At 37.9% G+C, this 26,040-nt stretch overlaps 1 protein-coding gene across 1 annotated transcript in view; it reads right to left on the bottom strand.

Annotated features, from left to right (window-relative positions):
• Nucleotides 1–4,333: 4,333 nt before the first annotated feature.
• Nucleotides 4,334–26,040, bottom strand: part of tmtopsb (teleost multiple tissue opsin b) — an 85,614-nt gene continuing 63,907 nt past the window's right edge. Inside the window, exons 3-4 of the mRNA XM_039760890.1 lie at nucleotides 23,709–23,942; nucleotides 4,334–6,751 (exon numbers count right to left, since the gene is read on the bottom strand). Coding sequence (XP_039616824.1) covers nucleotides 6,509–6,751; nucleotides 23,709–23,942 — 477 coding nt within the window. The 3' untranslated portion in view covers nucleotides 4,334–6,508. The remainder of the gene's footprint in view (nucleotides 6,752–23,708; nucleotides 23,943–26,040) is intronic.

The following is a 26,040-nucleotide window of genomic DNA, read 5'->3' as shown; positions in this document are numbered from 1 at the left end:
TCAATAATAAGTTCCTTGGTTTTACTGATGTTAATATATAGACAATTCTTCCTACACCAAAAAACAAAGTTTCTCTACCTGACTCTTATACTCTATTTCATACCAAATATCAATGTACCTCATATTAGAACATTAGCACATTAAAACATGCAAGACGAGAACAGGCCATTCAGCCCAACAAAGCTCACCAGTCCTATCCACTTATTTCTTCCAAAAAACATCAAGTCAAGTTTTGAAAGTCCCTAACGTCTTACTGTCTACCACACCACTTGGTAGCTTATTCCAAATGTCTATCATTCTTTGTGTAAAGAAAAACTTCCTAATGTTTGTGTGAAATTTACCCTTAACAAGTTTCCAACTGTGTCCCCGTGTTCTTGATGAACTCATTTTAAAATACAAGTCTCGATCCACTGTACTAATTCCCTTCATAATTTTAAACACTTCAATCATGTTACCTCTTAATCTTCTTTTGCTTAAACTGTAAAGGCTCAGCTCTTTTAATCTTTCCTCATAATTCAACCACTGTAGCCCTGGAATCAGCCTAGTCGCTCTTCTCTGGACCTTTTCTAGTGCTGCTATGTCCTTTTTGTAGCCTGGAGACCAAAACTGCACACAGTACTCAAGAAGAGGCCTCACCAGTGCATTATAAAGGTTGAGCATAACCTCCTTGGACTTGTACTCCAGACATCGTGCTATATAACCTAACATTCTTTTTAGCCTTCTTAATGGCTTCTGAACATTGTTGGGAAGTTGATAGCTTAGAGTCCACTATGACTCCTAAATCCTTCTCATAAGGTGTACTCTCGATTTTCCGACCTCCCACTGTGTATTCAAACCTAACATTTTTACTTCCTATGTGTAATACTTTACATTTACTGACATTAAATTTCATCTGCCACAAATCTGCCCAAGCCTGTATGCTATCCAAGTTCTTCTGCTAATCCACCTATCTGGTATCATCTGCAAACTTAACCAGCTTGTTACTTATATTCCTATCTAAATCATTTATATATATATTAAAAATAGCATAGCCCTAGCACTGACCCCTGTGGAACACTACTCTTAACATCAGCCAGTTCTGATGAGGTTCCTCGCACCATCACCCTCTGTTTCCTGTGTCTGAGCCAATTCTGCACCCATCTAAAAACATCACCCTGAACTCGCACATCTTTTAATTTGATGCCCAACCTCTCATGTGGCACCTTATCAAATGATTTCTGAAAGTCCAGATAAATAATATCATAAGCTTCACTTTGATCATATCTTTTTGTCGCCTCCTCATAGAATTCCAGCATGTTAGTAAAACATACGTGCAGAATCATCTGAGAACGTCTACAAGTGACATGACCTGGTATTATATTTATAGTTGGAGGTGTACAGAGTGAAAAGATAAGGGGACAGGACTGTTCCTTGTGGTGATCCAGTGTTACATCCGTATCAGAAAAACAATCCTTGAGTCTCACAAACTGCAGTCTGCCTGACAGATAGCCCATTATCCAGGACACCATAGGCTCATCCACCTGCAAATCTCTGAGTTTACCACTTAACATGGATGGCTGGATGGTGCTGAAGGTGCTGGAGAAATCAAAAAACATAATCCTCACAGTGCTGCCAGCTTTGTCCAGGTGAGAATAAGCCTTGTGGAGCACAGAGATCATTGCATCCTTCTCTCCAATCTTTGTTCAACAGGCAAACTGCAGTTGGTCCAAGTGGTCTACCACAAGAAGACTCATACAGTCCAGGATGAGCCTCTCAAAGATCTTCATGATGTGAGACGCAAGAGTCACTGGTCAAGTAGTATCTTTTTAATTAAACTGATTAATCACACAGTCACCCCTACATTGTCTTTATTGTTTTGTAACATTCACAGACAGCTTGCTTAGATACTCTTTACTCCCTTTTCTACTACATCTTCCAGCGACTTTCTTACAAAATACTGTACATTAATTCATACAACTTTGAATGTGGAATGGCTGAAAATTGCCACAAGTGAAAACACAAATTCAGCAATAATTTCTCCATTTAGTGTTTCATGATCTTCAGACTTCTCAACTTCCAAATCATTAACACAAGTATTTACAGAGATGGACTTTTTCTCAGAGTAATGCACCGACTGTTTTCTTATATTACTCTCTATGATTCTGTAAACAGGCAACTTAATTGCTATCATTTTTCTTAGTCAGGCATGAGGAGTCATTTTTTGTGCTCCTTATTACTTGCACCCCCTGAATCAACAAAACTTCATATGTATTTCTGTCTTATGTTTTTTGTTGTTATACAGACATCTTTTAAAAGAGAAATTTGGCTCCGTCTTCACCAATGTAATGGATTATGACATGATTAAACTTTCTTTCTTTCTTTCTTTCTTTCTTTTACTCACGTGTAAATATTTTGATTGTTACTCTTTCTTAATTATTATTTTCCGTAGTTTCAGCCAGTTTTGAGCATTGTAAGGTCAATAGCAGCTCCTTTGTGTGGTAGGCCTCTTACGGTATATACAGTACTGTACACACGTGCTCCCTGTTTATGACGCGGCTGGCTTGTGTCGTATTGAAAAATTCGTCATCAGAAGGCTTTTTACCTGAAAATGAAGGCAATTAAAACTCAAGATAGACAGACAGAGTTTTAAAGCTTTATTGCAATAAAACAACACAAATAACAACACGGACTCAACCCAATATGGCCAAATTGAGCCGAGCCCCGAACGGTTCAGCAATCAAAGTTTATATAACAATTTCTTATCACTTTGACCGTTCAATTAGTTCATTTGCTGTTTTCCTCTGACTCCCTTCTACTCCTGTCCTCCCAATTTCTCATCTCCCTGCAGCTGGGCCCCTGGTATTTCACTGTCTATTGTTCATTTCTAGTTTCTGTTTTGCTTATTTCATTCAATGGCCAAGGCCGGTACAGACATTCATCTTCCTTATATTGGCTTTCCTCTCATCACTTCCTGTTTCTCTGACTTTTAAGCTGGTTTGTCTGATGCCCAAAGCTAAGCTTTTAACTAAAAGAAATATGATATGTGCTTTTATTTAATTATTTGCTTGGCATACTTGATTTGCCTTAATTTCACTAAAGTACACTAAAGTTAATTTATAATATATTCTTCTATATTTATTGCTAATGCCTGAATATACTAATGTTTCTTTCGTGCATTACTTCAGTGTGACCTTGCTTACAGCAAAAGCCTTTTGTTGTCTTTCTGCTGATTCACCAATCCAACTGGTTTCTTACGTGCCTACCAGAACCATCTTCTCTCTGTGGTATCGTTCCTTTAGCTTCCCAGCCTTGGAAACAGTTGTTCTCAGTCTTCTTATCCTGTTCTATGCTGGTTTCTACACGTCATTTTTGTTCTTTTTCTGTTCTTTCCCACACTAGCAATTCTGCTGTAAGGTTAAAAAGTAATACAAAATGACTGATTTTTTAGTTAACTATTTACTTGACCTATCTTATTTTCTTAACATTCTAATTTATGCTTAATCTAATGTTTTAGAAGCTTCCAATTACTTTTTATGACTCTTTATGTTAATTTGCTATTTTATGTTCATATAAAAATTTTCCCTTCTACATTGCTTGCAGACCTTTCACATGCCTTGACAATATGCTCTTGGCCTCATCTAATACATTTCTTCCTCTATAATCTACAATACACAATCTGGGGCCTGTTCGGTTTCAACTCAGGCTTATGATTTACTTTCAGTTATTTGCTTGCTGCAGCTCTTCCACCATACAGTGACACTTAATTGTTACTCATGTTATCTCTATGATTTGTACAGTACATCTACTCAGTCTTGTTATGCTTGTTCGGTGCTTTTGCATGGCAATTATGTATTCCAATCTGTACGAGAATCAGCAGGGATTTTCTAATGCCTAAACACGTCTTCAGCCCAGCACCTTCTTCTGTCAAACTAATGTCATGGCAATGTCCTTCATGCTTCATCTCTGGACCGTGGCATTGCAGCTTAGGCAGTAAACTATTATCTTTCTTAACCAAATTCAAAAAGTTGTCTGTTCCTAAACAGAATTCTTCTATTTCTAGACTTATCCACGTCTGTTAGTTATTATTTACTAAGTTTACATTTTGTGCTTAAATTCTCAGCTTTCCCGATATTTAGTAGTTTAATCTAATCTGCTTTGTGTGGGTGCTTTGTCTTTGGCACTCTGGTGTCCACACATACCCTAAACCATGGGAGGCTTTGAGTGACCATAACATCCTGTTCAGTGTGTTATGACCAGTGCTGCCAGGATTAGATCTGGCTCTTCATCATGGGTGCAGTTAGGGGGATTCTTGTAGGCTGCTAGTTGTCAAAAAAAATCAAACATAATAAGTGTATGAAGTTCATAAAATACCCTTTACATTTTATTAAAAAATACAACACATACAAATTAAATGCAAATTAAAACCACTACAAATACATTCTGGAAAAAAAAACATGTAGCTAGCAGGAATCAGCTGATACTTTATAGCAACCAGTAGTTTTTCAAAATGGGATGAAAGGAGAAAGAAAAAAGAAAATGATCGTCCCAGAATATAGAACAGCTATGCCAATAATCAAGAACAGAAGGTCGGGCTTTTCAGCTAGAAATTTCGCGTTCTGCGATACATTATGACTGTAGCTACATTTTTATCTAATTAGTCAGCTCCATTGGATTGCAAAGTGTCAAGAATACCATCTGCTAATAATTTGTGAGTTTAACATTAGATAGCTACTGTTGTGGTATGAGTTGTGTGTCCCTTGCGATTCGGAAATGTGTTAAATTAGGCTGGTAATCTCAAAATGCCAAAATGAAACAAATGAAAAGGGAATTATGAAATAAATATTGTGGTACTGTGCTTGCGCTGTTGCCTCACAGTAAGGAGAGCAGGGTTCATGCCTTGGGTCTTCACTATGTGGAGGCCATGTCTGTATGGGTTTCCTCTGGGCGCTCCATTTACCTCCCACTGTCCAAAGACATGTGGATTGGTGTCACTAAATTGGCCGCAGTGTGTGTTTGGTGTGTGTGTGTGAGTTTGCCCTGTGATGGGCTGGCAGCCTGTCAAGGGGTTGTTTCTGTCTTGCACCCTATGCCTGCTGGGTTAGGCTCCAGTAATCTCTGCAACTCTGCAAAAGATTAGGAGGGTTAGAAAATAATATGAAATAAATAATCACATGAAAAAGTGCAATTATATATAAATGAGTCATTAAATGTAAGAAAATTGCAACAATGCATATAAACGACTAATTGATTAATAAGAGCTTGAAAAGAGACGTATGCTGTTATGAAATGTCCCGTCTGGATAGGTCCCACTATGAAATATAAAGAGCCTTTAAACATAAGGTCATTTTTAAATAAAAGTGTATTACTGTAACTGAACTAAACACTGATACATCATTTCATGATAGCTAGCAGTATTATCAAATACTGTGCTCTATTTTACAATTATTTTATTTATTTAGTTGGCTAGTTCAATTATACACAAAAATTGTCAGCATTTCGCCTTGAAATTAACACTAATTTGATGCTGTTTTAAAAATTAGAATGAGAGACAAAGCTATGCAACAAATAAGAAATGTCACTGACTTACGGGTGTTTCTTATATCTCTGTTTAGTTTAACCTTTTCACAAGAAACCCCCAGGCCAGCGAAATGTATTAACATATGCTGAAAATGAACAAAATGGTATGTTAATTAAAAAAGTCCAGAATTTTTAATTTTTTTTAAAAAGACCCTTTCCATCAGGGCTACATCCCATTTCACATCCTTGGGTTTGGATTTAGTGGAATCAATACATGGATGGTTGGCTTCTACATTTGAACAGAGCTGGTTTTTCTGAAAATATACTGTACATTTCTTTTAAACCAATTACAAATTGCAATGTCCAAAGATTTTATGTAAATCATTTCCCCCAGTTTCTGGAGGTTGAATAATTTCTAAAACCTGAAAGCTGCCTTCTTTCAAATAAATCAAATTATTGGGAGTGAACGTCATTCTTGTGATATGTGCTTGCGGCTTCATTCTCTGCATTTTCTAAAAAGTTTAGCAAGTTTGATGTTATAGCAATCTATACACATTCAATTAAAAGAATTTCCATAGCGTAGTACTGCATGAACACACCACATACATTTTAACGAATACACTATTGTTACTGTCAACACACAGAGTTGAGGGAAAATCCACCAACAGAATATACAGTGAGCCAAGAAGGATAAACACAAGGATAATCCAGCACAAACAGCAGACCCACTTCCAGCTTCACTGGAGGCTTTTCACTTATTAGTTAAGTACAGGCTCAGACAAAAATACACACATAGGAATAGAACTGACAGGCTATTAAGTTTGGACTTCACGTTGCACTTCACCTTTAAAACACAATGTCTTGAAAAGCTGGGGTCCCGATCAAGGAAACAAAGAACTGAAGCTGGTCAGGTCCTTCATCTTGCAGTTTTTTTCAAATCTTATCTCTATTTTCATTCTCCTTCTGGTATTGCTCCCAAAATAGACTAAGTCAATATTGAAATACAGCTGGTTCATTCACTGTAATGCACAACAAGTGACAGCACCTGTTTTGTGGCACAGCTGGCTGATGCCCCTTCTGCATCTGATGCCCTCTTCTTGGGCACTGTGGACGCATGCTCTACAGAAGCCAATAAATGACTGAAATTGTTCTCCTGGATTTTTCGACACACTTTGGTGGATTTGGATGAGTTCTTAGTGCTGGGAGTGGCAGTAGGATTTTGGCATGTAAGGAAAGCTCGAAAACATCTGTAGAACTGTAACATGAAGAGGAAAAACAAAATGAGAAAAGTATGAAACTTGCAAAGTCTAATGCACAATTTGAGAATTTTTTTAACTTTCCAAAAACTATTCCATGAGAGTTCACGTTTTTTAGAGGAGTCTACTTGGCAATGCAATTAAAAAGAAAGGAAAATTTACACATCATTTGTTGATGCAGCGGTCTCTCTGTGTATTTATTATTTTATGCCTCACCTCACAAAGCATGGAATCCATGAAGTTCACCATGGACAGGCTTTCTTTTGAGCAGGCATGTCAGCTTATCCAGTCCTGTGATTTTTGTAAAATAATTTTTCTGTTTTAAAATGTATGATCTGAGATTAAATATTGGATTACCTATTTCAAGATTATCTAACTTGTTTCAAGTTAAATGACAATCATTCTCCACTGGTATTGAGAATTTTCCACTTACATTAGTGATTTCTCTTGTTCCTTGCCCTTCATTTTTCAGGGTGCTAAAATTATGAATGCAAAAATTATTTTCTAATATTCAGCGTATTTTCACTGTAGAAAGCTGTTTATATAAATTCCAAACCTTTTTGTCTGAGTGTTTATGTGACGAGAAGTAAGACTGGAATTTCCTTGCTGTGGATCAACAGGAAGAACCTGCAATGTCACCCACTAAAAAGTAGTAAGGCTCGCATGATCTACTGGTAGCAAGTAATGGGGCAGGCATTCAGAATGAGTAAAGTACTCTTTAGAACGTAAACTGCTGTACTTGCATTGTCTCTTCTTACTTGAAAATTTTAGAATTATTTCAGAAAAGAACCCAATCCTTACTAATGATGTTATACACAGCATGATGTTCAGTGACCTCTATTGTTACTAGAATTCTTCTTTAATTATTTTTTAAAGCTGTCTTACAAGACATGTCTATATAGAAGGCATTTAGTGCCTCTAAAATACATACAATTCTTTTCATTGCAAAAAAATGTGCATATGCATTTTTTCGATAATTAGTGCACATATTGTTTTTTTCTTAAACATCCTCCCATCCACTAAATCTGTAAGACAGTAAATGGCCCTGAATGAGGTGCCTGTCCAACACAAAGTTACGGCTGATTTATACTTACGGCATAGCTATGAGCATAGGCTACTCTGTCGAGAGCAGTTTAAACTTCTGTGTCTCGCCACGCTGCAGGCACATATTTGAACATTAGTTGGCGGTGTGTTTAGTACACAAGAAAAGAGAATGATCTTTTAAAATGCAAACAGTTTATGCCATGCAGGATCAGCACACACCTTGCAACACATTTTCTACCTTGGCAAATGCATTTATCCCTCATATTTCAAACACAGTTTTTCATACATTCGTAAGTTTCCAAACTGGAAGTCAAATGGAAACACGTTTCAGAAAATGTTGTTACCTAACTGGCCAAGCAGAGTCTGTGTAGAGTTTGTAGTGACGCAATGTGTAGTCACATTTCTGAGGAGGTGTGCACCGGGCTATGCCATAGGCAACATGGACTATGCCGTAGGTATGACGTAGGCTCAACACAGAAGTATAAGCCAGTCTTTACTTTCACACAAAGCCCCTCAATCACACCACTCCAAGACAGAGGCACACAGTCGCCTAAAATGCCACTTTTCACAGTCACAGAAAATGAAATCATTTAGCTAGGATGACCCTTGCATTTGAACAGCACAGTCAAGCTCAGGTCTGGTTGGAGAGCATGCAATGGTACAGCATGTTGCTGTACCGAACATACAAAAAAACAGCTTGTGATCCTGGTTGGCAACCACTCAGGCAGACACACAGTCCAGTCCCACCCTCCGGAAATGATAGTCTATTTGCTGCAGCCCGATGTTAGGTGGGAGTCCCCTTGGCCTGGTCTAGCCACTCTGGTCCATCAACAATGAGGATCCTGTGAGCTGGGTCACCCTCAGGGAATCGTGCCACATCGCTGTGCCCTCACAATGCAGATAATGACCCTTATTTGACGCTCTGTGAACAACTGCTCACAAACCAGTAGTACCAAAGGATTCTCTGAAGAGACACAGTACCAAAGGAGTCCAGTCTTCATCTCAGGTCACTGGATAGCGTCCATGTCTTGCACCCATATAGCAAGACATGAAGCACCAGAACTCTAAAGACTGGGACCTTTGCCCTTTAGCAGAGATGTCAGGAGCACCACATACCAGCGAACTCATGACCCCCCACATGCTCTCATAATCCGGCTACTGACCTCATAGGAAGAGTCACCAGAGACTTGCATGTCACTACTGAGGTAAGTAAACTTCTCAATGAGGTTGACACTCTCACCGCAGACAGACACACTGCTGATGGCTGTGTCAATGAGGTCATTAAAGTCTTGGAAAACAGACAGATAATGTGCTTTTTTAAAAATAATAATGCAAACAGCACAGCTGTCATGGGATCTGGTAGTAACTGAAGACAAGCAGATAAAAGCATTGCTTCCATTGCCTTATTTTTAATTCCATATAGTGGTACAGAGCATTCACAAACACGCTTAATCCAATTCCAGGATGTTTAAATCTATCCAGGAATTAGTAGGTGCAAGGCATAAAACAACCCTGGACTGGTCCCCAAACCACTGCAGGACCTGCATGTCCACTCAATAGCACATACTGGGTTAATCTGGAATAGACAATCAAATCAACCAAAACATCACTGGGGGTTGTGAGAGGAAAATCCCATGCAGACATGCGGAGAACATGCACAATCCACAGACAATGCTCACATGCAGGATTAAACACAGGCTGATAGATCTGTGAGACCACAGCACTACCTACTTAACCATCATGCTACCCAAGAAAGAACATTTTAATTTTATTTAAAAGAATCACTATGAAAGTCTAAAATATACACATTTGCTTTGCAATTATTAATCTGAACATTGCCTAGGATTTCAGGCATAATTGACGCGTGCTGGTCTTGAGACCTAAAACAATCTTGCACAAAACTGCTGGTTATTACAACTAAGAAGCACAGCATGTTGCCTTCTGGGTAATCAGAATAAAAAGCAATGGTGCAGGAGGAAATAGAAGACCTTTTCAGAACCTTCCTTATAATGTTTAAAAGTGAGACATAAGACCCTTGCAAAGATCCCTTTTTGAAAGTAAATGCTTTTGCATTCAGATAAGAATTGTGTGAGCATTTTGATAACTAGTTTAAGCGAAAAGTGTCAAAGACCAAACATTCAATGTACAAAGTAAGACTAGAGTTTTAGGAATACTGTTGTGTTTCTTGGCTGTGCGCATCTTGCTGATAAGAACTGTTACCACAAAGTAGATACACAGTTTATGATTTCACAAATGTGCTTTGCTACAAACCCCCCTGCTTCTAGGTGCAGGGTCTGTATGGGCATGCTTCACTATAGCCTCCTGCTTCTTATGTGGTTTCACAAGCGTGTTTCGCTACAACTTCCTGCCTCTGAAAGAGAAGTTATGTAGAAACCTAAAATAGTTTTACGAGTTCTGAAAGGCAACGCCAACCATGAAGGCAGTTTTATGAGCCCCAGACAAAAGGGCAAAATTTCTTTTGGGGAAAGGAACAGTATTCAGTATAATATTACAGTGTGAGCAAACAGCAACACAAGTACAGACCTCCCTGGAAGACAGAAAATATAGCATTACCAGGTTGTATGGTGCTGGATTGCCACATCTTGATTTGCTTTCACTTCTTTATGTAATATTTTTTTAGCAGTATTACTTAAAACAGCCTACAACTCCCAGCAGCCCTGGCATTATTAAGCAATTGTGCAGATTCAGAGGGCCCAGGGGTCATTGGGAAGAAAATTAATCAAGCAAGCTCTTTCAAAAGGAGCCAAAAAGAGGATTGCAATCCTCTGTTTTTGTTTCTATTAATCACGCACACAACTACCAAATCACTATAACTACCTTGGATTACAGTTTCATCTGAATGTATTGGCTGTCCTGTACCTGTTTGTTAGTGTTGATTCATCTTAATTGGCTTTGTCTCCCAATCACACCAAATTTTCTCATTGCAATGGGAACCTGGTAGGACAAAACTTTACATTTCCTTCAATGAGCTGTCCACAATAGTCATCTGCTTCTGCTGTACCAGACTGTGGTGGACCTTGTTGTTAGTGTATGAAAACAAATATTGCCATAGGGAAACTGGGGAGGGCAATTGCTTAGGCATTTTTGTGTAATTTTGACTTTCTCTTTATTATCTGATTAATATATGCTTTATTCATTGATTCAGTGAGCTGCTATTCAGTGTCTGTGCGTGTGCATTCCAGGTCAAGGCTAGGTGTGTTCCTGGAGTCCCTGCAAATAAACCATCTTTAAATGGTGTGAATCTTAGCATTGACCACTACAATTTAATATTAATATTTTAAACATTATTATATTAAACTAAGTTAACTGCATGCTTCTCTGACTTGAAATTCTATTTACTTTACTACACTAAGTACATTTGGTTGGTTAGCAAGTGAGGTGGCCACTCCAGTAAGTTGGTTACAAGAGCTCTATAAAAAATAAAGTGTGGGTGGTATACATAGCACATTAGACAATAAGATATGAGTTTTTTGTTCAGCAGGGAGCACCTGCTCTCTGGGAATCTGTCCTTTTAGAAATGCAGCACACACTTGAAACTGTATACTGTGTAGTAACACAAGAGAAATGTGGTACAAAAGGATACATTTAAGTTGGTTCAAAATGTAGCTTTCGCTCCTAATCATTCATACATACAAGTACAGCCGAAGAGAAGCCACTGGAACAGTGCAATTGTTGTTCAGTTCTTCAGCGAGGGTCGCTGATACCAGAAGCTCCATTTCTGTAGAGTGCAGAGGCATGGTTCTTATCACAGTGCCAACGACACATCTGTGCCGACAGAGCTTCAAGCTTGACAAGCCTTAAAAACCCACATTTCTGCCACTTTAGCATATTCATTGGGCTATTTGTGTGTTCTGCCAATCTTTGCCATGTATGGATTATCCTCCAATTGGCCCATTTTGCCTCCTTCAATCCGATTGGAATAGTGAACCTGTTCCAGTCACTCACCTTTACTTACAGCCTTTACTCTTATTTGTTACTGCTGCCTAAAAAGATTCTTTTGCTTCTTTAGTTAAAAATGCATGTATGCTAAAGATAAGTAACAAAGACCATACTCAAGCATCACAATATCACATAGATTTTTTTTTAACCCTGGTTACAGCTGTAAATAAACTGATATGGTAGCACAATACTATACAAAGTGCAGCCTGTATACACCAAGGACCATTTGAGGTCAGAGTATATCAAAATTAGACATTATATACTCCTTATACATATTAAAAAAATCTACACAGGCAAGAGAAGGTATATGTTTAAGGAGAGGTGTTCACTAAAGCATTTCTAGGATAAAATGAATGCAAACAAACTCTTATACTAGTGAAGTTAAAAAAAAGTGTTAAACTTATAGTCATTAGGTTTCAGCCTGAAAGATCTGGTTTGGTTCTATGTGGTTAGTACAAGTACCTGATTAAAACTATCACTGAATAAGCATCTAAAGACAATGCTGAGTCAAAAGAAAACTCAGGAAATACAATGCCAAAAAGTCCATGTCCAAAAGGACAAAGTCGTAGTATACACTGTGACTGATTACATATTAAGTACTTTAATTATAATTGCAGCAGCGTTTGTCGAAGGTTTCCAAATGGTTTGAAAATGGTTAAAATGCAGTCAGGGCAGGTGCCACCATTGAGGTGAATTAGGCATTTGCCTAGGGCGCAGATCACAAGGGGGGGATAAAAACCTAGCCGCACAGGTTAGGTACCAGGTGCAAAATAATGCAGCACCGGCACTGAATGCAGTTACCACATAGACATTCTGGCACTAGTATGACTCGTCCTATAAAAAATACTCCACAGCGCCCAAGTGTCTTTGTTTTAAAGATTTTAGTGAAATTCAAAGCAAACAGTTCATAAAATAAAATAGAGAAAAAAGGTGATAATACACACAAAAAAGGGAGAAAGGGGAACCTATGGTATTCTGCTTAAATATCTAGGTTATCATTCCTTAAGGTTTGTATGCGTTGTTCTATGCTGCAGACGGTCAGAAAAATATATGGCCTTAATGTCTTTCTGTCAGACCACTTGTTTCTTTCTAGCTGTATAACTTCAATCTATGGGCTATTCTACTGTCACACAGAGTTACGATTGTGACCATTCCATTTTCTATAACTTATAGGGGGTTACACTAAACCTTCCATTATCTATGTTAAGCTATATTATATTCAAATTCAAGTTAAGCAGACTAAGGAAAATATACCATTAACATTAACCTAAAGGACTTGGCTCTTACAAAAATGTTGTTCTTATTTTCTTTTATACTGTAAATCAGAGATGATAGGCTGCTTATGCAACTGGAAACAACCACAACTTAGGTTTGATCTCACAGCTTCAGTGTAAGAAATGCTTCACGAAAGAACTAAAGGATTTTTCTTCTGCATTGAGCCTCTGCCAAAGCTTATGAATCCATTTTGTAGAATACAGTGACATGACACAGCGGTATTTTACATTTTTACTATCTGTGACTGTGGTAAGTTAATCATTTTTGCTATAATTACATGCAAAGTTTTATAGAACTTAGGGTTTTAATATTTATGCAATGAGATAGCAATTCTAAGTGAAAGGTCCTGAATATAAAGTGACCTTTGTGCATTTTCTTGTGTGATGTCAGTTTTGGTTATATGAATAATATAAAACATGAACTAATTTTCCCCCGGAAACTCATTCACAAAAAATGGATCAATGTGAGCAGTCAAAAACAAAAAAAGTAAAAACATACGCGCAAATTTTGCTTTCTATGCAAAATGCTTTTCCTTTTCCTATTTTATGATGTACAAAGAACCAGACATTCACACAGGAAACAGAAATCACTAATAGGGAAATACGGTTTCCTAACACTAGCTTTTATTTCCATTAGCTGCTGTGCTTTCTCCCCTTCAATCATCCAGGGAGAAAGTTTCTTTCAAGCATCCATAAGTGGACAGCTGAGTGTTTCACATTTGAAACAAAAAAAGCCTGTACTGATTTGTCTATTTTATTCACAAAGACTTAATAACTTATCATATGATACATGTATAAATTATTCTGTATCACCTACTAGAAAATTTTATTTAAAGTATACTCAGTGGAATATTTCTATCTTAGATTTGTATGTTTCATGCAAGTGAGCATGCCACCTATCTCCCCAAGCTGGACTCTTTCATTCCATCAATTTAAAATCTCTGAGAGGCTGGAAATGAAGCCAAATGTATCTTACCTGTCTTAAGGACATAAGACATTTAACAAACAAGACCATTCAGTCCTTCAGACTTGTTTGTTTAGCTAAAAGCTAAGGATGTCCCAGTATCTCATCCAGATATTTTATTTTCTTCAACTACACTTGGTAGTTTGTTCCTTATTCCCCAAACTCTTTTGCTTCCTGGACAGGAGGAGAGGAGAAGTTGGGAGCATTCACTGATAGTGCGATGCCACACACACCACGCTTCCTGGCTTCAGTCTTAAATGCACAACCCCTTAATGTTCTCACATTATTCATGTATGCCAAAAGAATTCTGATGGATCTATTTTAACCATGCCCTTGAGAATTCTGAAGACCTGGATTAAATCTCCACGCAATCGCCTCTGCTCAAGACTAAACAGGTTTAATTGTCCTTGGTTTCTCTCCTCTGCAAAGCTTCAAGTGCTGATATGTCTTTTTTGTAGCATGTTGTCCAGAACTGCACACCATACTCCACATGTTATCTTACTGATGCATTACACAGTCTGAGCATAATGTCTCTTGATTTATATTAAACAGTTTTTACAATATAACCTAGTGTTTTTTTGCCCTTTTAATTACTTATGCACATTGCTTGGATGGTGAAAATGTTGTGTCAACAAAAAAACCTAAATCATTTTCAAAGGTTGCTTAATTTAGGAAAGTGTCTCCCACCTTGTATTGCCCACATGTTTCACTTTACACTTTTCTATATTAAATTGCATTTTACAAGTGTTCAACCAGTTCTGAAGCTTCTCCAAATCTTCTGGAATTGTTTTTGCTTCCTACTCAGAGTCTGCAGTTTCTCCAATTTTAGTATCAGTCATAACTACCATAATTATAAGTTCGGTTTGATAAATATATTACTGAGTTTTGTTCAGGTTATTCATACATCATTATGTATTTAAGGAAAAGTATTTAATATGTGCAATAATCAGGGTTTAATTTTTTGAATTTTAAACAGTAGACAATTTGCAAGTACATTTGTCCAACATATTTAGCCAATACTGACTTAACTATGGGTGGCATGGCAGTGGCAGTGCTGCCTCGCAACAAGGTGACCAGGGTTTGCACTCCGGGTGATCCCTGTGTGGAGTTTCGATGTTGTCCCATGTCTCCGTTGGGTTCCTCCATATACTCTGATTTCCACTAATAGCCCAAAGACATGCAAGTTAGGTGAACTGATGTTGCTAACATTGCCCTGATGTGTGTGTTCACCCCACAATGGACTACTTTCCTTGTCCTTGTGTTGTTGCTGCCTTGTGCCTGATGATTGCTTGTCTAGGCTCCTGCAACCCCATTCTGGATAAGCGGGTTAGGAAGATAGACAGATCAATTAACTATACAGAACAAGTCTGGAATTTAGTTGTTGTAAAGATTAATACAATAAGTAAAAAATGCACTGAAAACAAAAAATAATTGTTATGAATCTTTAAAGTTCAGGCAGTGATAATGTGCATTGCGAAAAGACCCTTTGGACTAGATTTGTCCTCATTTCAGATTTTCTCATCTGTTATGATCATGTATTGCTTGATATTTTCCTCACATTCCTTCTAGTGGCTCTGAGGCTAGAGATCTGCACTGGCAATCGGAAGGTTGCCGGTTCCAATCCTGTAAAATGCCAAAAGGGTCTATGCTCTGTTGGGCCCTTGAGAAAGGCCCTTAACCTGCAATTGCTCCATCCTGAGTATGGCATTAATCTGCATCCATCCCTGCATGTAGGCCCTCCAACCTGCAGGGAAAAACCTCACACTGTTTCAATCCATCTGAACTAGTGTGGTGCTGAGGTATCACCTGTTGCATGGCTACACTCAGGTCCTAATCTGGATCCTAAATTGGTTTTGTCGTGTGGTGGGTGCGGCAATGCACTGTATCAGTGCGTGCTCCTAACCTCTCTCTAACCTGTCTAATGTACCATTTAGGACGTTTTTCTATAGTGTAGATTTCAATAGTGTCATTTATTTGCTTTTGCTTTCTTTTGTGAATCAGTTAGAATATTTGCACATCTTGTTGTTGTTGTCCTGCAGTGCCATTTTGTTTTCTGTGGGTACCGCCATTCACCATTTTGTGATCTGTGTGTTGGTGCATGCTACCATGTTGCTATGTTAGGATGACTTAAAGTGTGCAACATGACTATAGGTGTGGGGTGGGAATTCAAGTTTGACACCCCTCAAAAGCTATTTTATGACAGATCATAAATGGAATTATGATTTACATACTTGTTCATCCACCTGAAATGTGTTCCTGGTTACACTTAAAGGCTGCACACTTCTTGTTTGTGTCAGATTGTGCACAAATCTTTGCATGTATGTTCGCAAGGTAGTGTTCTGGCTCTGGCTCTGTTCTGATCCTGACTTTCTGACAATGATTTATTATTTTAAGTGACTAGATGTTTTGATTTTCCCATTTTTCAACTACATTTTCTGGTTGCTTATTCTTAAAAGAACAATAGCTGTTATTCATTTCAGTACACCAACTAGCAGAGGTAGTCAGGCCATTGAGTGAAGAAGAACTGGCCTCACTATTTCAAATTAAAGGTGCTGCATAAACTGCACATCAAGGTAAAAAAATAGGGAGGCAGCAGATGTAGGACTCCTTCTCAACATAACATTGTTCCACTGCCCCATCTCCTCAGAATGTTTCCTCAGATTGGCCCACGTTCAAGTTATATATTACTTACCACTGTCTTCAACAAACCTTAAGGATCCTTGAGTAACTCTGTGGTGTTAAGGTAGTCCATAACAGACTGTGTTTACACTTGCTAGCCCACACATTCTTTACATTTATCCCTAAGGACCCCATCCTGGAACTCTCTTTTTGGGACTATTGAATGGGTAATTCTATTAGACTCTCTGGTTTTTCCATATTTTCTGTTGCATTATGGCTCTGATGAACGTGGTGGTGGGAAAGGGTATCCCAAGGTGGTCTCCAGATAACCCTAACAGGAGCAGAGCTTGTGAACATCCTTGGGCCTTTTATTGTTCATTTTTACCATTGCACCATCCAAAGTGTTTCAATGCCCCACAGAATGCTGGGACTGAGAAGTCATCACACTGTATAGATTGGTTGTTTATCTTCTTTCTAATATGCCTGTTTCAGAATACTGCTATGCTCTTAAAACTGCTATTGCAAAGCAATTAACAATATACAGCCTTCAGAATTCACGCTTACATCAAATGATAGCCAAAATTCTTTTACTTATCATTGCTATTACTTGATAAAAATGTACTGTTGCAAATGAGTAGAATACAATCACATGGTGTTGTGCTAGGTGGCTGAACTTTGAATTGTCTGCTTTACTTACCGCTAAGCCTCAATTCTTCATATAATGTATTTTCCTTCTTCTCTTCTTTCAGGCAGGATAGCAATACTTGTTTCTGCACAGCATTTTTAGTCTTCAGCTCGCCTCAACTCACAACTTCTACTCTACGGGCTGGGAGGAACTGAAGACTGAAAATGACATACAGGGCAATTTCTTTCACTGGCATCTGAGGACGCAAGTTGGCTCAGACATTTTATTTCCAAAGTAAAGGAGGACAGTTAGGAAAAAAATAGAATCTATTTAAAACATCCTTCCATATAACCTTCCATATCAAATCTAACACTAGTAGAGTGCAAATCACTTTAAAGTCCAGTGTGACCACTTTTATTCATTGATCATCTAGAATTCTATTACCAAGGGCATGGAATTTCACTGCACTCTGTGCAGGTGACTATACTACTATGAACACTACTATTACTACTACTGCTTTAAATTTGGTTTGTAATGCTAATTTTCAAAACATAACATAGTTTTGTGTAAAAAACATTAGGTGTTGCTCATATGATGCTCAACTGATGCTAAGCTCTGATGTATCAATTTAATTTAGACAGCTACTTGTGTTGTTTAATCTTTTACAAACAACACGCAGAGATAAATATTTTTCCAATTATGAATGTTCAATATAGTGTATTTTCTTTTGACACTCCCCATCCCACCAAGGTCTCACAAATTTCTGTTTAACACTCCTGCATAGTAGGTTTGCATATTTACGCAGCCAGATTTTAGTATGGCCGTAGGGGAAAAAACACATTTACATTTGATTGTGTTTCACATTGTTCATTTTTCTTTCATCACATCTCTATATGTGCACAGAGAGTTTGCTTTTTGTGAGTGTTTTCATGTATCATGTTCATTTGAGCCATTTTCACCTGCTTATTTTAAGAAATTGTGCACAAGTCATCAGCATGGCATGCATTGCAGATGTACTACAAGCAAAGAACTAATAATTATAATGATTATAATTTCATATACCATATATCTACTATATAAAAAATACCAAGGTTTGTGTGTCCAGTCCCTCTAAACAATCTCATAAACAACAATATATAATACAGAAAATGGTGCAGAATATTAAAGATTACAGTTGATAAAAAAGAAAAAAACATGGGAAACACAACAAACCTAAAGCCACACTGTGCCTACCTTTACAGGGATTTGAGCTCTGTCTACCGGGCATTGTAGTTTGTCTCATCAACTTCTACAGCAATACACATTCTGCCTTTTCTCTTTAATATTTCCCCTTGGGATTAATAAAGTATCTATCTATCTATCTATCTATCTATCTATCTATCTATCTATCTATCTATCTATCTATCTATCTATCTATCTAATACAGCCAGTTGGGCCCTCACCCCACCCTACTCTTCCAACTATAAGCTCAGCAGATTTATGCCCAGAATGGGTTTTTGAAACCTGGCTACAAGCTAATTCTGGGGGAAAGTACAGGCATTACTAGTAGGATTAGGAATGTCCTAATGAACACCAAGGTATATCATCCCACCAGTCCTCCTAGTTGCCCCAGATGTCTTTGCAATCCTGCACCTCAATGTTTTCTTGTATTGCCAGGCCACCTCCATGTCACCTGTCCTTTACAAAGGGGAGCAGGAAGCCAGGTAGAAACTAATAAAAGTATATCTTCCTCATGCCTTGTAAAGTCTTGAGGACATTCCTACTCCTCTCCTGCTATCCTCTATTGTTCTTCATCTGTATGTATGCCTCAGTAGTGCTTCCTTCATTGTATAGGGACATAGCGTCCCCTGTCGATTACGGCCTCATCTACTTACCACGAGGCCATTTTATGTTCTGCACTATTTCTCTGCAGTTGTGTTCCCTACATGGTCATCTTTCACAACCATATTTATTTCTATAAAGTTTTCTTTTCAGTTTTTATTTTTACTGTCAATATGAACAATACTCTGGGTTTTTTCATCGAAACATAGTATAGAATAATAAAGCAAACTGAACTGAATTGGTTCATTTGGGAAGTTTTAAAATGTTTTGCTTTAAACCATTACAATTTGTCAAATTTGACATAAAAGTCATGCTAAAAAAGACTGGTTACCATCTTTGTGGCATTTGCATGTTGTCTCTATACATGAACACGTTTTTTGCTATTATTTCAGTTTCCTGCAACAGCCGAAAAATATGTGTTAGCTCTAAACTGGCCTAGTGGGAATAAATGTTGATGAGTGCTTGAGATTGCATCGACTCCAAGGCTGTGCCCTGCGTTGCATTCAGTTCTGGTGGAATAGGCTTTAGCTTCCTGGAACTCAAAAATGACAAAAAATATCATAAAACAATAAATAAATACAAGCCATGATGAAAACCTTACCTGTAACAAAACAACCCAAAGGTAACCCTAGAATACTACAGCACTTATAAAACAAGAAATAAGTTTGCAGCACCTGGCACTAACACAGTTTTACACACTATAAAATCAATATTTCTCTTGCTAAGAAATTAAATGAAGTATATGATGGAAAACTGAAAACAAATTAAATAAGAAAGCAAAACTGAGGGTTGCCATAAACATTTTAATAATATGTTAAATTACTAAAGGAAGTTTATTAATTATTTTACACAATATTGGTCGCAACTGTGACTCACAAGCCCTTATTGTAGAAACATCACTGCCAGTATCATGAAACAACTTTTATTTAAAACTTATTCTCCATGAACAGTAACTGAACACTCACACTCAAACAAAACATTTTATCTTGCTTGCTTGTGCAACAGCTCTTCTGCGGTTGACTTGACAAAGCATGTGTTATGTAGGTGGTCCTTCAGATTGGAGAACAGGTGTTGGTTTGATGGGGCCTGGTCTGGAAAATTGTGTGGGTGTACCATAACCTTGAATCAACAGTATCACAACCCATGCAGTGTGAGTGAGAGGATTGTTGTGAAGCAGAACGGGGAAGTTCAGCAGCCTTCCTCGTTGCTTTCCTTGACTGACTGCTAGCAAACATCAAAACGGATCAGCATGACACTGACTGGTTATGTGGGGGTTTCCAGCAGGGGGTACTAAGTCCATTGGAATTCAGTTCTTTTAAAGCAGGGATTCTCAAACATTTTTAGATCATACACCCCATAAAAGGGAGAAAAATTATGAACCCCAACTATATGGAACCACCAAACAAATCATTTATTATTACAAAATTCATAGAACTCTTTGAGTGATGGGTGATAGGCAGACTCATAGGCATAAAAAATGCCCTGTACTTTGTCTTGAGAGCAGTCAGTACTGAGAACCAGGACTCACTTAGCCAAACTCTATGTACTTGTTTATATATTTTCGTTTTTTAGATGGATCTGGCTTATTCACACTTGATGATGTAGATGTTTGACCCAAGAATCTGTTACTTTTTTCCTAAACTAGCTAACTAGCTTTTGTGACTGAGCAAAATAGAGTAATGTTCATGTGATTGACAATAGCATGCAATTTGAGAGATGTGAAGTTTCCCCGATTATATTATTGACTCAAAACATTACGGGAGTGACTTCCATAAATGTAAGCTTGTGTGTTTTTGTTCATGCTTGGTGTAAGGGGTCTCAGCATGTGTTATAAAGGTCCGTCTGCTAGAAGACTGGATTCCTCTTTAAAATCTGAAGCATAGGGCAAAACAGTGAAGGGCAACAGTGAGTCTGGTTTTAATTGGCTGTTTGGAAACAGTGTTTGTGGGATGCTGACACCGGGACCTGCAGCTGCATTGTCTTGAATGCTGTTTAACTCTTCTTTGGTTTGTTTACCATATTAAAGGACATTATTTTTTACTTTCTAATCAGATGTCTCGTGGTGATTGATTAAAATAAGTGAAACAGAGAATAAAGTAGAAGATAATGACCAGACCCTTGATACACCAAGTATAAAAGATATTTGTGAATGACTAACCAAATTTTACCAGTTATTATGTGAAGCTCTTGCCGTGTATTATGGACCCCACTTTAAGAAAGTGCATTTTAAAGAACATCCAACCATCAATTCATTGTTGTGAAACAGCATTTGATAGTTCATAAGGTAAACATCTCTTTCCTTATCCTTTGTTGAAAGGAGAACTACAATACTATAAAACTAAAATGAAGAACAGTACTTAGCTCGATTTATTTTTAAAGTTGATTGCTTACAATCAGTTGAAGAGGCTTACTTGGAGAAAAAAAAAAAAAAATTTAAGTTTGTTTTACTCTCTTCCACTAGATTATGCTAGAGCAGACACTGTAAGTAGACAGCAGGATGGAGCACAGTAAAGAAAAATCAAAGCAAATATCCCATTGTGAAATAGTTATCTACTTTACATCAGGGTGACTGGATTTCTTTCACATATTTGCAAAGCCTCTGCTCTTTCAGACATAAACTGAATTTTTATACTATTTTATGGCATATTTTAAATTTAACCAATCAGATTAAATGATATGTTGTTTTTGGCTTCGCCAAAATTAAACACAAAATTAACTTCACAATAGCAACACATCAAAACTTGCCCAATTGGGTACACACATAATTATTATGCTCCCCTTATAATGCCATATTTATATTACAAAACATAACTATTGTAACCCTGATCACAGGAGCAATGCATCAACAGCCATACATATTTGTAGTTTTGACCTTAGCGATCAAACAGATCTTCCTTCACAAACAGTGGCCATGCTCATAGACCATGGCAAAACCCCAAGAACTGTAAAGACTGCTAGTAAGTTCACAGAAAATAGCATTGCACCTAACATTGACTGCAACACTGAAACTTTGAAGGGAATGAAATCAATATGGAGAACAACCTGAACATCATACAAACGTTTTGACATACTCCTGCTGGCAATGGCTTGTGCTTTGAATTTCTTTGTTGTTGGAAAATCATCATGCCTCCTTTGTTTGAAAGTTGTGCCAAATTTGATTTCCATTTATTAATCCTGAACTCATTAGATCAATATTCTCCTTAAAATATTAGATTTTGTCAATATTTTTGGGCATTCAAAGTGCACAGACCTTGCTAATGTTAAATTGTTCATGAAGAACGGATTCAACTGACTTGTAACAAATCCCATTTCACACACTGCATAAACTGGATTCTACAATAAGATGCTCTCCATGGTGGTGTTTTATATAGAAAAACTAATTGCAACACAGAATTAATTTTGATCCAACACCGTTTTCAATTAACACAACAGTACAAAAAAGTCAAAAAGTTTTGAAAACTCAAAAGATTTTTGCATTGTTAGGCTAGATCTAATATCCATCCATCCATTTTCCAACCCGCTGAATCCGAACACAGGGTCGCGGGAGTCTACTGGAGCCAATCCCAGCCAACACAGGGCACAAGGCAGGGACCAATCCTGGGCAGGGTGCCAACCCACCTCAGGACACACACAAACACACCCACACACCAAAAACAATTTAGGATCTCCAATCCACCTCACCTGCATGTCTTTGGACTGTGGGAGGAAACCAGAGTGCCCGGAGGAAACCCACGCAGACACGGGGAGAACATGCAAACTCCACGCAGGGAGGACCCAGGAAGCGAACCCAGGTCTCCTAACTGCGAGGCAGCAGCGCTACCACTGCACCATCGTGCTGCCCCTAGATCTAATATGACATAAATATTTCTCTGGAAAAAAAAAACATATTTTCATCCATTGTTTTTTAACCTGATCTTATAACCTGGGAGATGAAGCATAATTTAGTAGCAGGATGGAGCTATGGTCCATTATAGGTCCCACTGTCACTTATTGGGAAAATGATTAATATGGCATTAAGCTAACATATATGTTTTTAACTTTGGATGTAAACCACAGTACTTGGCAAAATCTTACATGGATTTAGAGAGTTCAAGTAAATTCAATGTAGACAATAATCAAGAGGTGACAATGGTGCAGAAACATTAAAACTGTGAGCCAGCAGCACTAACAACTGTGCCACTCCTCAGCTGGCTCTTTTGTTATTCAAAAAAATTACATCCCAAGATAGTAGAACAGAAAAGAAATTATATTTTATGAATATAGCAAGTATGGCTTGTCTTATTTTATTACAGGCATTTGCTTACTTGAAATGGATGCAAAAATATCCAAGAATACTTGCATTTTGACTCCGCCTATGGTACCAAATTACAGCTTCTACTGTATTTATGTTTCCTCATAGCATAAATGAATCTAGTAGGCCTTCTCTGGATATTTCTAATACTACTATGTATCTGGTGACAAAATTCACAATTTGTGGTGTTCTAGATGTGGTATCCCCAGTTACAACACATGTTTTGTACTACTTAGTGTTCACCAGACTGCCCAAATTCCTATATATATATATATACAGTATATATATATATACAGTATAATGTAGATTTATCTATATGAAATGTAGCATTATATATGAAACTGGGAGTTATTCTTACCTGTTTATTCATAAATATGTAAATGATGGGGTTCACAACTGTGCTGCTTTTAGCAAGAAGTGATGGAATGATGCTGGCCTCTGGTGTGATGAGACCTGGACTTCCAAAGGTGGCTATGAGAGCAACAGTCCCATAAGGAAGCCAGCACATTAAGAAGCAGATAACCATTGCCATAACCATTAAGAGGATCCTCTGTTCTCTGGTACGGGCCACTCCAGTGTTTATACGCCTCACCTTGAAAACAAACAAGAGAAACGTTACTGAGTGTTAAACTGAAATCAACAGTCTGCTCACAACTAGTGTCGTCATCATTATCAAAAGTTCTAGGCAGCCTTTCAAAAGGTTAGTGATAGTTTTAAGTGTCAATAGTGACTCACACATAAAAGAATGTGACCTGCCATTCCTGTAGTTGAATTAACTCATGGAAGAAACCCAGCTTCACAAAATGAGAAACATGTTAGTGTTGTGGTTAGAGCACAATGCAAAACCTGCATGCTTGCTCTCTTCCTATGCGTGCACTTTCATATTTCTCTGCTTAGTGCTGAACACCCATGTTAAATATATTCTTGTATTTTCTTCTAGTTAAACCATGGAATGAATTAACTTTGCAGAAAATGCAAGTCAGTGGTACATAAATGCTTACAGCCCCAGAGTTAAGAATGGCCAAACATACTGATTTGGACAAATATACTGATCATCTTTGGGATGCAGTAGGAGATAAAGTGGGATGCAAAAGTTTGGGCAACCTTGTTAATAGTCATTATTTTCCTGTATAAATCGTTAGTTGTTACGATAAAAAATGTCAGTTAAATATATCATATAGGAGACACACACAGTGATATTTGAGAAGTGAAATGAAGTTTATTGGATTTACAGAAAGTGTGCAATAATTGTTCAAACAAAATCAGGCAGCTGCATAAATTTGGGCACCGTTGTCATTTTATTGATTCCAAAACTTTTAGAACTAATTATTGGAACTCAAATTGGCTTGATAAACTCAGTGACCCCTGACCTACATACACAGGTGAATCCTATAATGAGAAAGAGTATTTAAGGGGGTCAATTGTAAGTTTCCCTCCTCCTTTAATTTTCTCTGAAGAGTAGCAACATGGGGGTCACAAAACAACTCTCAAATGACCTGAAGACAAAGATTGTTCACCATCATGGTTTAGGGGAAGGATACAGAAAGCTGTCCCAGAGATTTAAGCTGTCTGTTTCCACAGTTAGGAACATATTGAGGAAATGGAAGACCACAGGCTCAGTTCAAGTTAAGGCTCGAAGTAGCAGACCAAGAAAGATTTCGGATAGGCAGAAACGACGAATGGTGGGAACAGTCGGAGTCAACCCACAGACCAGCACCAAAGACCTACAACATCATCTTGCAGCAGATGGAGTCAATGTGCATCGTTCAACCATTCGGCGCACTTTACACAAGGAGATGCTGTATGCGAGAGTGATGCAGAGGAAGCCTTTTCTCCGCCCACAGCACAAACAGAGCCGCTTGAGGTATGCTCAAGCACATTTGGACAAGCCAGCTTCATTTTGGAATAAGGTGCTGTGGACTGATGAAACTAAAATTGAGTTATTTGGACATAACAAGGGCGTTATGCATGGAGGAAAAAGAACACAGCATTCCAAGAAAAACACCTGCTACCTACAGTAAAATATGGTGGTGGTTCCATCATGCTGTGGGGCTGTGTGGCCAGTGCAGGGACTGGGAATCTTGTCAAAGTTGAGGGACGCATGGATTCCACTCAGTACCAGCAGATTCTGGAGACCAATGTCCAGGAATCAGTGACAAAGCTGAAGCTGCGCCGGGGCTGGATCATTCAACAAGATAACAACCCGAAACACTGCTCAAAATCCACTAAGGCATTCATGCAGAGGAACAAGTACAACGTTCTGGAATGGCCATCTCAGTCCCCAGACCTGAATATAATTGAAAATCTGTGGTGTGAGTTAAAGAGAGCTGTCCATGCTCGGAAGCCATCAAACCTGAATGAACTAGAGATGTTTTGTAAAGAGGAATGGTCCAAAATACCTTCAACCACAATCCAGACTCTCATTGGAACCTACAGGAAGCGTTTAGAGGCTGTAATTTCTACAAAAGGCGGATCTACTAAATATTGATTTCATTTATTTTTTGTGGTGCCCAAATTTATGCACCTGCCTGATTTTGTTTGAACAATTATTGCACACTTTCTGTAAATCCAATAAACTTCATTTCACTTCTCAAATAACACTTTGTGTGTCTCCTATATGATATATTTAACTGACATTTTTTATCGTAACAACCAAGGTTGCCCAAACTTTTGCATCCCACTGTAAACAA

Source organism: Polypterus senegalus, chromosome 1, assembly GCF_016835505.1.
Source record: "Polypterus senegalus isolate Bchr_013 chromosome 1, ASM1683550v1, whole genome shotgun sequence".
NCBI lineage: Eukaryota > Metazoa > Chordata > Cladistia > Polypteriformes > Polypteridae > Polypterus > Polypterus senegalus.
The sequence above is the reverse complement of the archived record's forward strand: the minus strand, read 5'-3'. Positions and strand labels throughout refer to the sequence as shown.